Source organism: Gigantopelta aegis, chromosome 11, assembly GCF_016097555.1.
Source record: "Gigantopelta aegis isolate Gae_Host chromosome 11, Gae_host_genome, whole genome shotgun sequence".
In the NCBI taxonomy this organism is placed as follows: Eukaryota; Metazoa; Mollusca; class Gastropoda; order Neomphalida; family Peltospiridae; genus Gigantopelta; species Gigantopelta aegis.
Window position 1 is genome coordinate 16,764,759 of NC_054709.1, and position 13,272 is coordinate 16,778,030.

At 36.9% G+C, this 13,272-nt stretch overlaps 1 protein-coding gene across 1 annotated transcript; it reads left to right on the forward strand.

Annotated features, from left to right (window-relative positions):
* The first annotated feature begins 8,200 nt into the window (after window positions 1-8,200).
* On the forward strand, window positions 8,201-12,940 carry LOC121384971. The gene is made up of 5 exons (XM_041515477.1): window positions 8,201-8,311; window positions 9,216-9,290; window positions 9,953-10,054; window positions 11,940-12,066; window positions 12,519-12,940. Exons 1-5 carry the CDS (start codon window positions 8,273-8,275, stop codon window positions 12,614-12,616), a joined length of 441 nt encoding a protein of 146 aa, XP_041371411.1. The 5' UTR covers window positions 8,201-8,272; the 3' UTR covers window positions 12,617-12,940.
* The last annotated feature ends 332 nt before the right edge of the window (window positions 12,941-13,272 follow it).

Consider the following 13,272-nt stretch of genomic DNA (forward strand, 5'->3'; position numbering starts at 1 on the left):
TAGTGGGATGTATAACTTTGATATTATATGGATGTACCAAGATATGTTTAACCATACATGTATGGGTAATAATTACATGTCTGTTATTATCTACCACATTGACTTTCACATTTCAGTGATTTACAAGCACATTCTTGTGTAACAGTTAAACAATATAACAACAAGATGTTTAAAGGAATGGAATGGTTGTTTGCATGAAAGAAAGAAAGAAATGTTTTATTTAACGACGCACTCAACACATTTTATTTACGGTTATATGGCGTCAGACATATGGTTACGGACCACACAGAGTTTGAGAGGAAACCCGCTGTCGCCACTACATGGGCTACTCTTTCCGATTAGCAGCAAGGGATCTTTTATTTGCACTTCCCACAGACAGGATAGCACAAACCATGGCATTTGTTGATCCAGTTATGGATCACTGGTCGATGCAAGTGGTTTACACCTACCCACTGAGCCTTGCGGAGCACTCACTCAGGGTTTGGAGTCGGTATCTGGATTAAAAATCCCAAGCCTCGAATGGGATCCGAACCCAGTACCTACCAGCCTGTAGACCGATGGCCTAACCACGACGCCACCGAGGCCGCTTTGTTTGCATAATGACATCTCGGAACATTTTAAACTATTTGGTTATTTGGTGTCCAATGTATGATTTTGATGACAATGATAGAAAACCTGCTTCCACCATATAAGCAGCAAGGAGTCTTGTAGACAGGAGCGGGGCTTCTAGATTACGGTAGTCCCACTCCCAGGGCTAGTCAGGGCCGTAGATAGCGGGGGTGGGTGGGCAAACAAAATAATCGGGAAAAAATTATAGAAACTTAAAGAAAATTCTCTTCTTAACCATTTAAGGAGTTTTAGACTATTAACTACTCAGTTGCCCCCCCCCCCCCCCCCCCCCAACAAAAAATCCTAGCTACGGCCCTGCTAGTAATGTTCAATGTTGGGCTGGTAAATAACTACTATTGCCATGCCCGACGGCTAATGAAAAACAAAATTGTCAAATGTTGCAGTTAAGTCTATTTTGTAAATATGAATATCCTGACCCCACCCCAACCTCCAATGTTAGTGTTTTTAAGCTCTATCTCCCTCTTTAGGTGACATATTTGATTATTACTATTATTTAGTAAAAATGTATTAACTAAAGTAAAGTAAGGCTAGTGAATATTTAATCATGGCTAGTGAATTGTTTTAATCACTGATCCCATGGCTAGTGGATTTTATTTTTAATTCTAGAATCCCTGCAGGAGTACACAGTACAGTGTTTGATATACTAGTCCTGAGGTAGTGACTGGGACAATACAAACCTGATCCATGAACGCCATGGTGATCAGAATTAGTTTCTTTTTTACTATTAATCATCGCTATGGATGATAAACATTTCGCAATTCTGACTTAACAGTCTTGGAGAGGAAACCTACATTTCTCCATTAATAGCAAGGGATCTTTTATATGCACCATTAACCCACAGACAGGATAGCAAACTTTCTTTGATGTATACCAGTCGTGGTGTACAGGCTGGAATGAGAAATAGCAAGGGATCTTTTATATGCACCATTAACCCACAGACAGGATAGCAAACTTTCTTTGGTATATACCAGTCGTGGTGTACAGGCTGGAATGAGAAATAGCAAGGGATCTTTTATATGCACCATTAACCCACAGACAGGATAGCAAACTTTCTTTGGTATATGCCAGTCGTGGTGTACAGGCTGGAATGAGAAATAGCGAAAGGGATCTTTTATATGCACCATTAACCCACAGACAGGATAGCAAACTTTCTTTGATATACACCATTCGTAATTCAAATGAAACATGTCGTATACCCTCAGGATAATTCGGAATGTTTTCAAATTATTTTTAAATCACTGGCATGATTCTGCAAGTAAGGTTTTGATTGGTAGACATGAGCTCCAACTGGCTGCTGTTAGATCCACATGTAATAGTGGAGCTAATTTTAATTAGATTGATCATGAGACAGAATCTGAAAGTGAGTTTTGGAACCATCTTTAGAAAATTCATTCTGAAAAGAAAAAACAAACAATGCCAGCAAGATACATTTCTAAAGATTCTATTGAAAACGGACTCATGAGTGACATAATATAAACGTTATCAATTAGCCAGTGCACTACAACTGGTATAACAAAAGGTGCGGAATGTATACTGCTCTAAACAAAACTGCATATAAAAAAAAAAACTTGCTGCTAATCAGTATAAGAACAGCCTATGTGGATGAAGCATGGTTTCTTCTTTCTTCACTCAAGACCACATGGTAATTAAAAATTATTAACATGCTAAACACCTCGTAGACATTTGTAGCAGCAAGTTTCTTTTTTTACTTTCGTGAAGAAAAAACCCAGTTGTGGTTTAAAACTTACGCTGTTCTGAGACCTACAATCACGACTTTGTCTAACGTCCTTTCTACTCCGTCTTGTGCAGAGGTACGATTTTGGTATCGGAATTTGGTTTTGTCATTCAGATTAACACACGTAAGACATCCACCTGTCCAACAGAACAATCAAGCTCCACTCCATTTTTACTTGTCCCATCGGAGATGTTCCTCTCCCACCCAATTGTTTCTGTTAAAGAATGCTAGTTACTTCTGTTACCTGGCCATGATCATGCACTTACCTCGGTTTTTATTACTTTACCATTCACCCACACATCAAGGGTATCTTTTTCTACAAAAACAAACTGAACAAATAAATAAGCAGAAAGATATATAAAACATTCCATGGATGTGTGTGTGTGTGTGTGTGTGTGTGTGTGTGTGTGTGTGTGTGTGTGTGTGTCCATTCCCCCCCCCCAACCCCCCACCCCATGACTGCATGGGTTTTCCTATCTCTCTCTGACTATCTGTGTCTGTCTCTCTGCCTCTGTCTTTCTCTCTGTCTCTCTGCCTCTGTCTTTCTCTCTGTCTTGCATGGGGTGGGACGTAGTTCAATGGTACAGAGCTCGCATGATGCACGATCGATGTAGGATCGATTTCCGTCGGTGGGCCCATTGGGTATTTTTCGTTGCAGCCAGTACTACATAACTGGTGTAATAAAGGCCGTGGTATGTACCATCCTGTCTGTGTGATGGTGCATATAAAAGATCCCTTGCTGCTAATCGAAGAGTAGCCCATGAAGTGGTCACAGCGGGTTTCCTCCCTCAATATATGTGTGGTCCATAGCCATATAACCGTAAATAAAATGTGTTGAGTGCGTCGTTAAATAAAACATTTCCTTCCTTCTCTCTGTCTTTATAATAATCGCATTGCAAGTTATATCTAAGTGGCCTAGTGGCACTATAGCCCCATTAAGACTGTACTTGTCCCCAGTTTCTACCCATGTGATACTATGTACTAACAACACTTAAAGGAACAGACCTTAGTTTTTAAATAGTAAGGCATATTTTTCACTTTTAGAGCCCTTTATGATAACTGAAATCAAATATTTCTTATATTTTATTGTTTAGATTATCAACTTCCGTTCAACCGAAATGTTTTTTGATCATCCTGGTGTTTCATATCTTTAAAAACGCACGTGCGTCTGAGAAGTAACAGTTTTGGAGTCAAGTTTTAGTCTTATTTTTTAACAGTATTTCACCATTTCAACGTCACAGACTTTTGTTTCACTCTCTTGTAACGTTATCCAAATGTGTCACAGATTTGTAACTTAACCAAACTTGGTGTCCATTGTTACGGGTTGAAACTAGGTCCTGCGTCTTTAATTTTCATTTACAATCTGGCTGCACAATTTAATATTAATTATTACCTTCATGATTATAGGTTTCATCTCTGTCCTTCTGTCCGTCCGTCCGTCTGTCCCACATATAGGTTTCATCTCCGTCCTTCTGTCCGTCCGTCCATCTGTCCCACATATAGGTTTTTTCTGGATGGGTTTTTTTTCCCGAATGCTTTGAGATATTGAGTACAGCTTTATCATGTACTGTTACAGATCAAGTTTGACTTTCATGGCGACTGACCAGGCAGAACGTAGCCCAGTGGTAAAGCGCATGCCTCATGCGCGGTCGGTCTAGGATCTATCTACGTTGGTTGGCCCTTTGGACTATTTCTCGTTCCAGCCAGTGCACCACGACTGGTATATCAAAGGCCATGGTATGTGCTATCCTGTCTGTAGGATGGTGCATATAAAAGATCCCTTGCTACTAATGAAAAAAATGTAGCGGGTTTCCTCTCTATGACTGTGTCAAAAAGTCAAAAATGACCATATGTTTGAGATCCATTAGCCAATGATTAATAAATCAATGTGCTCTAGTGGTGTCGTTAAACAAAACAAACCTTTTCTTTTTTTCATGGTGACTGACCCATTTTTAACAGAGTTATGGCCCTTGAAGTGAGGAAATACGAACATTTGTTTGGTCCGGAATGCTTGTTGTTATTATTATTATTATTATTATTATTATTATTAGTTCAGCATCAAGCCTCACTCAGAAGAATTCGCACATTTGTTCCATTTAAATTCTTGCTCTGTTGCTCCCGGTGCCACATATAATTTGCACTCCCCTGCATTTGCACTCCCCAGTCAACATTATACGTAGAATAAGCACTCCCCGGTGCATATTATACATGTAATATACACTCCCCCAGTCTATATTGTATGTATAATATGCACTCCCTCTGAATAATATGCACTCCCCCATTACACGTATTATACGTATAATAATAACCGGGGGAGTGCAAATTATACGTATAATGACTGGGGAGTGCATATTCTTGGGAAGTGCAAATTAAATGCTACACCGGGTCCAGAAATAAATTTGGCTGTGAACTAAGGAGAAACGGAACATGGACAAATCGTGATACAGGCAACCCAATGAAAATTAAATTAATTAATATAATAAATAAATAAATAAAAATTAAATATTTACGAATGAGCACAATCTATCGCATTTCAGATTTGCTTAAAGACAGACACTTAATTATATCCCGTACATTTTAAGTGTTTTGTCAATACATCCAGTTTGACTTGAAATAAAATAAAAATAAAAATAAAGTTTTTAAATAGCAAAACAAAATGTAAATATTATAGCAATACTAAACTATACTGAACAATATCGTCTGCTCGCGGTGTTTGAAATTATATTTTCTTTATTAATTATCCTACTAAACTCTGTAATTGATTATTAGTTTGTTAATGTGTTTATACTAATTGAAGATTCGCTTTGTATCTGTGTAGGATAACACAACAACAAAAAACACATTGAAAAATAAGAATTTCAAACTGCATGACATTGTGCAGACGATATTGTTCAAAATGGATAAGTATTGTTGTTTTATTTATATCTTAACTAATATTTTCACAATTTGCATATAATTTTTTTTTTATTATTATTTTAAAGATGGTTTTCCTTTTCTTTTTACGTCAAAGAAACTGGAACTGACCAAACAAAAATCTTTTAAAAACTTGAAATTTTAGCAAGAACACGGTATTGTAAATGGTTAAAATTTGAAGTAATTTTCAGATGTGATCTTGTTTACCTTGTGTGGATTTGATAAGGAATGACCAGATCATATTAAGTTAGACAGTCTCCGAGTAAATATTGTGTGTGGTATCGTTATGACATTCCTTTCCGTTTTAGTACATATACTGTTTAATACATATATATAATAATTATATTTGCTTTATGATAAGTAACTCAAAGGGACAGACCCTAGTTTCAACCCGTGAAAATTAACACTAAGTTTAGTTAATCTACAAACCTGTAATACATGTGGATAAAGTTACAATTGAGTGAAACATGAGTCTGTGACTTTGAAATGGTGAAATACCCTCTAAAAATAGACTAAAACTTGACTCCATAATTGTTACTTCTCAGACGCACGTGTGTTTTTAAAAATATGAGAAATGCATTTTGTGATATTAAAAACACGAGGATGACCAAAAACACTTAGAATGTACGGAAATGGATAATCTAAGCAATAAAATCTAAAGTAAAGTATGATTTCAGTTATCAAAAACGGCTCTAATAGTAAAAAATATGCCTTAGTGTTAAAAACTAGGGTATGTCCCTTTAAGTAAACAGACTGTCAATATGGGCCTAACATATTCACAGGATATTAATAATTTTAACAGTCACAAAACCTTAAGGGATTCAAAGTGAATCATTTTAAAGGGACATACTCTAGTTTTTAAACACTAATGCATATTTTTAACTATTAGAGCAGTTTTTGATAACTCAAATCATACTTTACTTAATTTTTATTGTTTATATTATCCATTTCCGTACATTCGAAGTGTTTTTGGTCATAGTGGTGTTTTTAATAGCACAGAATGCATATCTCATCTTTTTTTAAAACGCACGTGCGTCTGAGAAGTAACACTTATGGAGTCGAGTTTTAGTCGATTTTTAGAGGGTATTTCACCATTTCTAAGTCACAGACTCATGTTTCACTCAGTTGTAACTTTATCCAAATGTGTTACAGGTTTATAGATTAACTACATTTAGTGTGCATTTTCATGGGCTGAAACTAGGGTCTGTTCCTTTAAATATATATATTTTTTTAAACCAAAGGAATTGTGTTTCTTTTGTAATCATATTCATATACTTACCTTTAACTTCCAATAGCCGAGAGGGGCGGGACGTAGCCCAGTGGTACAGCGATCGCTCGATGCGCGGTCGGTGTGGGATGGATTCCCGTCGGTGGGCCCATTGGGCTATTTCTCGTTCCAGCCAATGCACCACGACTGGTATATCAAAGGCCGTGGTGTGTACTACCCTGTCTGTGGGATGGTGCATATAAAAGATCCCTTGCTGCTAATCGAAAAGAGTAACCCATGAAGTGGCGACAGCGGGTTTCCTCTCTCAATACCTGTGTGGTCGTTAAATAAAACATTTCTTTCTTTTTTCTTTCCCTATAGCCGATGTGTTTTTTTGTGCTAGGGTGTCGTTAAACATTCATTCATTCATTCATTCATTTTGTCTTTCTTTCTTTCATTCATTCATCCATCCATTCATTCATTCATTCATTCATTCATTCATTCATTCATTCATTCATTCATTCATTCATTCATTCATCCATCCATCCATCCATCCATCCATCCATCCATCCATCCATTCATTCATTCATTCATTCATTCATTCATTCACTCATCCATTCATTCATCCATCCATCCATCCATCCATCCATTTATTTATTTAGTTATTAATGTATTCATCCATTCATTCATTCATTCATTCATTCATGTTTCTTTTGTTCTTCTGTGTATTAACATGAAGGAATACTACTTTGGGACCTTCAGGATGTTTAACTTTAATTATTAACTTTAATTATTAAAAATACCTCTATCACTGGTCGCAATTACATTTTTAAATGATAAATCATCCACATACTGTACTAATGTGCTAAAAATGCCCACCCAGAATTAAATAAATTATCTTGAGTGTCGCCAAGTGTACACACTCTATAACATCGGTTCACGACGTACATGCTACACAGCTTTTGATAAGAATTGGTTACGAACATTCAGGTGCGGGTCCAGGATCTTTCTAGGGAGGGGTGCAACTGGGTAAAGGGAAAATTACACAAGAAGTGTAACATAAAAAATACATGACACATTTTCCGAGAAACACCCAAAGATAAATTACATGCTCCAACTATAAATATATATATATATATATATATATATATATATATATATATATATATATATATATATATATATATATATATATATATATATATATATATATAATATTATAATAAAATAAATAAATAACTACATTGGTTAAAAACATTCGTTAAACATTGAATTTCATTAAAAAAAAGTTTGTCTTGTTTAACGACACTAGTGGAGCACATTGATTTATTAATCATCGGCTATTGAATGTCAACCATTTGATAATTTTGAAATATAAGCAGATATAAATATACGAACATTTTCCAGAAAAAAAATCTCAATATAAATTACATGCTTTAACTAAAAAAACAACCAACAAAAAAACAAAAACAAACAAACAAACAAGCAAACCTACCACCTAAATTGATTAAAAATGTTCATTAAACATTGAATTTATCGAGCACTTTGCATTGCGGTGTGGGAGGGGGAGGAAGGGGGTGGGGAACATCCACCTCCCTGGATACGCCCCTGAACACCACACGTGTGATTCCTTTCCTGGAAACAGCGAACTTCACAAACACCGCTTTACGAAGGTGTCATTTATTAATAGCATATTAGGATGTAATACGGCTGTTATAAGAACGGTCTTCGTTTGTTTGTACACAAGCATGTCGATGTGACAGAGGTAATCTCGCACCACAACCAAAATGGTCGGTTTATTCATATACTCAGTGTTGTTTTCATTGGTAAGTAATTTGTACTATTTAAATTATTTCGTAAGTTTCGTTTTTCATTGGTAAGCAATTTGTACTGTTTAAATTATTTCGTACGTTTCGTTTTTCATTGGTAAGCAATTTGTACTGTTTAAATTATTTCGTACGTTTCGTTTTTCTTTGGTAAGTAATTTGTAGTATTTAAATTATTTTATTCGTTTTATTAAACAACAACAACAACAACAACAAAAGAAGAAATATGCATACGTGCTTGCAGAGGTCAGTTCATTTTAATTAATTTCCGTGCCTTTATTTAATTTGCATTCAAGCATGCTATCCTGGACACACGGACACACACACATACATACATACATACATACATACATACATACATACATACATACACCTCAGCTATCCAAACGTCATTTTAGTTTAATTCATGTTCGTGCCTATATTCATTTAACATTCAAGCACGCTACTCTGGACACACATACACACACTTTAGCTATCTGAGCTGTCTAAAATAGATATATATATATATTAGTCAGTTGAGCTGTCTAGAAAAGAGATTTACATTAGTGATTTGAGCTGTCTAGAATAGATATTTACGCTAGTCAGTACAGCTGTCTAGGATAGAGATTTATGTCAGTCAGTACAGCTATCTAGAGTCTAGAATAGATATTTATGCTAGTCAATTGAGCTGTCTAGAATAGAGATCTACACTCGTCAGTTAAGCAGTCTAGAATAGAGATTTACACTCGTCATTTGGGCTATCTAGAATAGAGATTTACACTCAACAGTTGAGCTATCTAGAATAGAGATTACACTAGTCAGTTGAGTTGTCTAGAATAGAGATTTACACTCGTCAGTTGGGCTGTCTAGAATAGAGATTACACTAGTCAGTTAAGTTGTCTAGAATAGAATCAGTTTCTTTCAGGTAACCAGTGCGACTCTGAAAACAACAGTCTACATTCCATACAAAGATGGCTACGTATACGAAGACCTTGGGCACGTAAGTCAAAATTTTATTTTCAACTTATTTTCGTTTTTATTTCTAATTAAGGTTCAAACACGCTGCTGTTCTGGGTACACACCTCAGCTAAACCACTAAACCACGGAGGGCAATGGCAACAATTTGCTATGATAATCAATACATTCACACGGACAGTAAAGCCTGGGGTCCCATAAAATCTGTCACACGTCGCAGATCAATAAACATGTTTTATGGAAACCGTCGCAGAGGTCTGACGAAGCTGTGATGACCACAGATCACAGTAATTCGGAAATATACCCACAGAAGTAGCCATGTGTTTGACGGTGATATCAAAGACCGTGGTATGTGCTATCTTGTCTGTGGGATGATGCATATAAAAGATCCGTTGCTACTAATGGAAAAAAACCATGTAGCGGGTTTCTTCTCTAAGACTGTGTCAGAATTACCTAATGTTTGACATCCACATATTTGTGGTCTTTATATAAAAAGTTGATATGTAACGGAACGTGATTTTGCGCGTGGACTGCAGCGGTCAGCAATGTATGTTATAGAATTTATGCAAGATGAGTTTTCATTCACAGCAGACTAATATAATACAATACAATACAACACAACACAACACAATACAACACAATACAATACAATATAATTTATATCGATTTCTTTTTCGTTTCTTTTAGAGATTCATAATTTCGGATACACACGGCGGGTGCTATTTCTGGCCAATGACAAAAGAGGAAGCTCGAGATGGGTTAACGCCGTCAGCATTACGAGCAGCAGAGGTGGGAAATTTGACATAGAGAATAATACATGAGTGACCGTTAGATACCATATATCTCACAATGAGTTGTTGTAAAATGTATCTAACGAGCGAAAGCGAGTTTGATACGTTTTTAAACAACGAGTTGTGAAATAAATGGTATCTAACGGACACGAATGTATTATTTTATTTCTTACATATCCTCAAAAAACAAGTTTTAATATTTAAGCAAATTTTAACATCTTTATCGACTAAATGATATTTACAACCCTTTGCACTTGTAGCTGCCTTACACGTCACACATGATTGCCAAGTTACCTATACGTCACAGTGTAATCGATTTCCACCGTGCTGGGGTTTTTTTATTGGACGTATGGCATTGGTCATCACCTTTTGAACAGCCAGTTGTATGTCTTGAAATTGTTAACACACGTACGTGTGTAAACAACTATGTGTTATCAAAAAGCACGCATGGTGTTCTCACCAACGGGTGTGTAACAAATATATTTTCCACAGAGGCGGATCCAGGGGGGTGACCATGCGAGCCGCCCACTCCCCAATATTCAAGTGCCTCTTTTCTCCTGGCTTTTTAAAAAAAAAATGCATTGGGTTACCCTTTTCATGAGTTCGTCCATGTGCCCCTTTACCCTTAGCCCCCTCCACCTCAAAAGTTCCTGGATCCGCCCTTGAAAATATACATTTTCGTGTACAAAGTCAGAACAAATAACAGTATCTTATCGCAACAGTGGCATGCTCCAGCACTATGGCATTACCAGTGATAGCCATGATGGGTTGACTATATTATAGTAGCAGCGGGACGTAGCCCAGTGGTAAAGCGCTTGCTTGATGCGCGGTCGGTTTGGGATCGAACCCCGTCGGTAACCTAATTGGGCTATTTCACTTTCCAACCAATGCACCACGACTGGTATATCATAGGTCGTGGTTTGTGCTATCCTGTCTGTAGGGTGGTGCATATAAAAGATCCCTTGCTACTAATGGAAACACATAGCGGGTTTCCTCTCTAAGACTATATGTTAAATATTTTTAAATTACCATGTTTCACGTCCATTTTTTTTTTATTTTTTTTTATCAGATTATATTCTTTCAAGCTCTTGTGAAAGGATGGATCTGTGCCCGTTAAAATGAGGCGGGACGTAACCCAGTGGTAAACCGATCGCTTGATGCGCGGTCAGTCTAGGATCGATCCTCGTCGGTGGCCCCATTGAGCTATTTCTCATTCCAGCCAGTGCATAACAACTGGTATATCATAGGCCGTGGTATGTGCTATCCTATCTGTGGGATGGTGCATATAAAAGATATCTTGCTACTAATAGAAAAATGTAGCGGGTTTCCTTTCTAAGACTATATGTTAAAATTACTTTGACGTCCAATAGCCGATGATTAATAAATCAATGTGTTTTAATGGTGTCATTAAACAAAACCAAATTTAACTTTTAATATTTATTTTCTGATCAGGCTATATTCGTTCAAGCTCTTGAGAAAGGTTGAATCTGTACCCGCTAAAATGGGGCGGGACGTAACCCAGTTGTATTGAGCGTTCGCTTCTTGCGCGGTCGGTCTAGGATCGAACGCCGTCGCTGGACCCATTGGGCTATTTCTCGTTCCAGCCAGTTCTCGACAACTGGTATAACAAAGGCCGTGGTATGTACTATCCTGTCTGTGGGATGGTGCATATAGAAGATCCCTTGCTGCTAATCGAAAAGAGTAGCCCATGAAGTGGCGACAGCGGGATTCCTCTCTCAATATCTGTGTGGTCCTTAACCATATGTCTGACGCCATACAACTGTAAATAAAATGTGTTGAGTGCATTGTTAAATAAAACATTTCCTTCCTTGCCGCTGAAATAGAAATGATGGATGAATAATTAATATTTATTTTCTGATCAGGCTATATTCTTTCAAGCCCTTGAGAAAGGGGTGAACCTGTACCCGCTGAGTCGCCACAACATCAACCACTTAGCAGCCCACGTGGTCAGCGCGTGTTTGAGGAAGAAGAAATACCTTGTGGACAGAGGTATGCATTCACGGCTGCCCCGACACTTTATTTATTTATTTATTTATTTATTTATTTATTCATATTTTAATTCGCCTCCCAGAAGGAAGGAGAGATTTCCTGCCCCACCCTTCCGACACTTTATTTATTCATTTATTTAATCATTTATTTATTTAGTCATATTTTAATTTTCCTCCCAGCTGGAAGGGGGGCTTTCCTGCCCAACCCTTCCAACATTTTATTTATTTATTTAGTAATATGTTAATTTGTCTACCAGCAGGAAAGGTGTCTGTGTGTGTGTGTGTGGGGGGGGGGGGGGGGGGGGGGGGGGTATTTTCCTGCCACTGTCACACCCTTCTGATACTTTATTTATTTATTTATTCATTTATTTATTGATTGATTTATTTGTTTATTGATTGATTTATTGATTGATATATTGATTTATTGATTTATTTAATTATTTATGATTGTAGATGGCAACGGATTCACTGATCTGTCCAAGGTCAAACTCCAGGGTTCTCTTCCGGTTAATATGACTGTCATACTTGGTAGGACGGCACTGGTTGGCTGACCAAGAACCAGACGACAGCTTTCCATCCACCACAATCAGTTTTTATTATTAATACTTTCTGTCAAGAAATATATGGCTTAAATCTATTGCCAGGTATTAATTATGCAGTGGATATATTTACAAAAAACAACAACAAAAACCAGCAGTTTATTAATTATGCAGTGCATGGTTACATTTACAAGAAAAACACAGCATTGACGGTTTCAAATTGGATACGGTAGAATTTCCTAGAAAAAACACAGCATTGACGGTTTCAGATTTGTACGGAAGAAGATTCTGTGATGTAAACAATTGCCGTTATAATAAAATTGATAAAAATTTAAATTTTTTATTTTGTTTTAAATACTAATAAAATGATTTCCAAGAATTCATTGATCATTTATTCAATATATCAGATGTGTTTATCGTCTGGTACCATACTCGCCAGACCTAGAACCAGATTATTAGTTCCCTACCGGTCCAATTAGAGGGGACTATAGGTTTCATCTCCATCCTTCTGTGTGTCCGTCTGTCTGTCCGCCCATCCGTCTGTCCCACAAATAGTTTGCCAGATGTTTTTTCACAATGTCTTGAGATATTGAGCTGACAGTTTGTGTGTAGATTTATCATGTACTGTCACAGATCAAGTTTGATTCTTATGGCGATTTACCCATTTT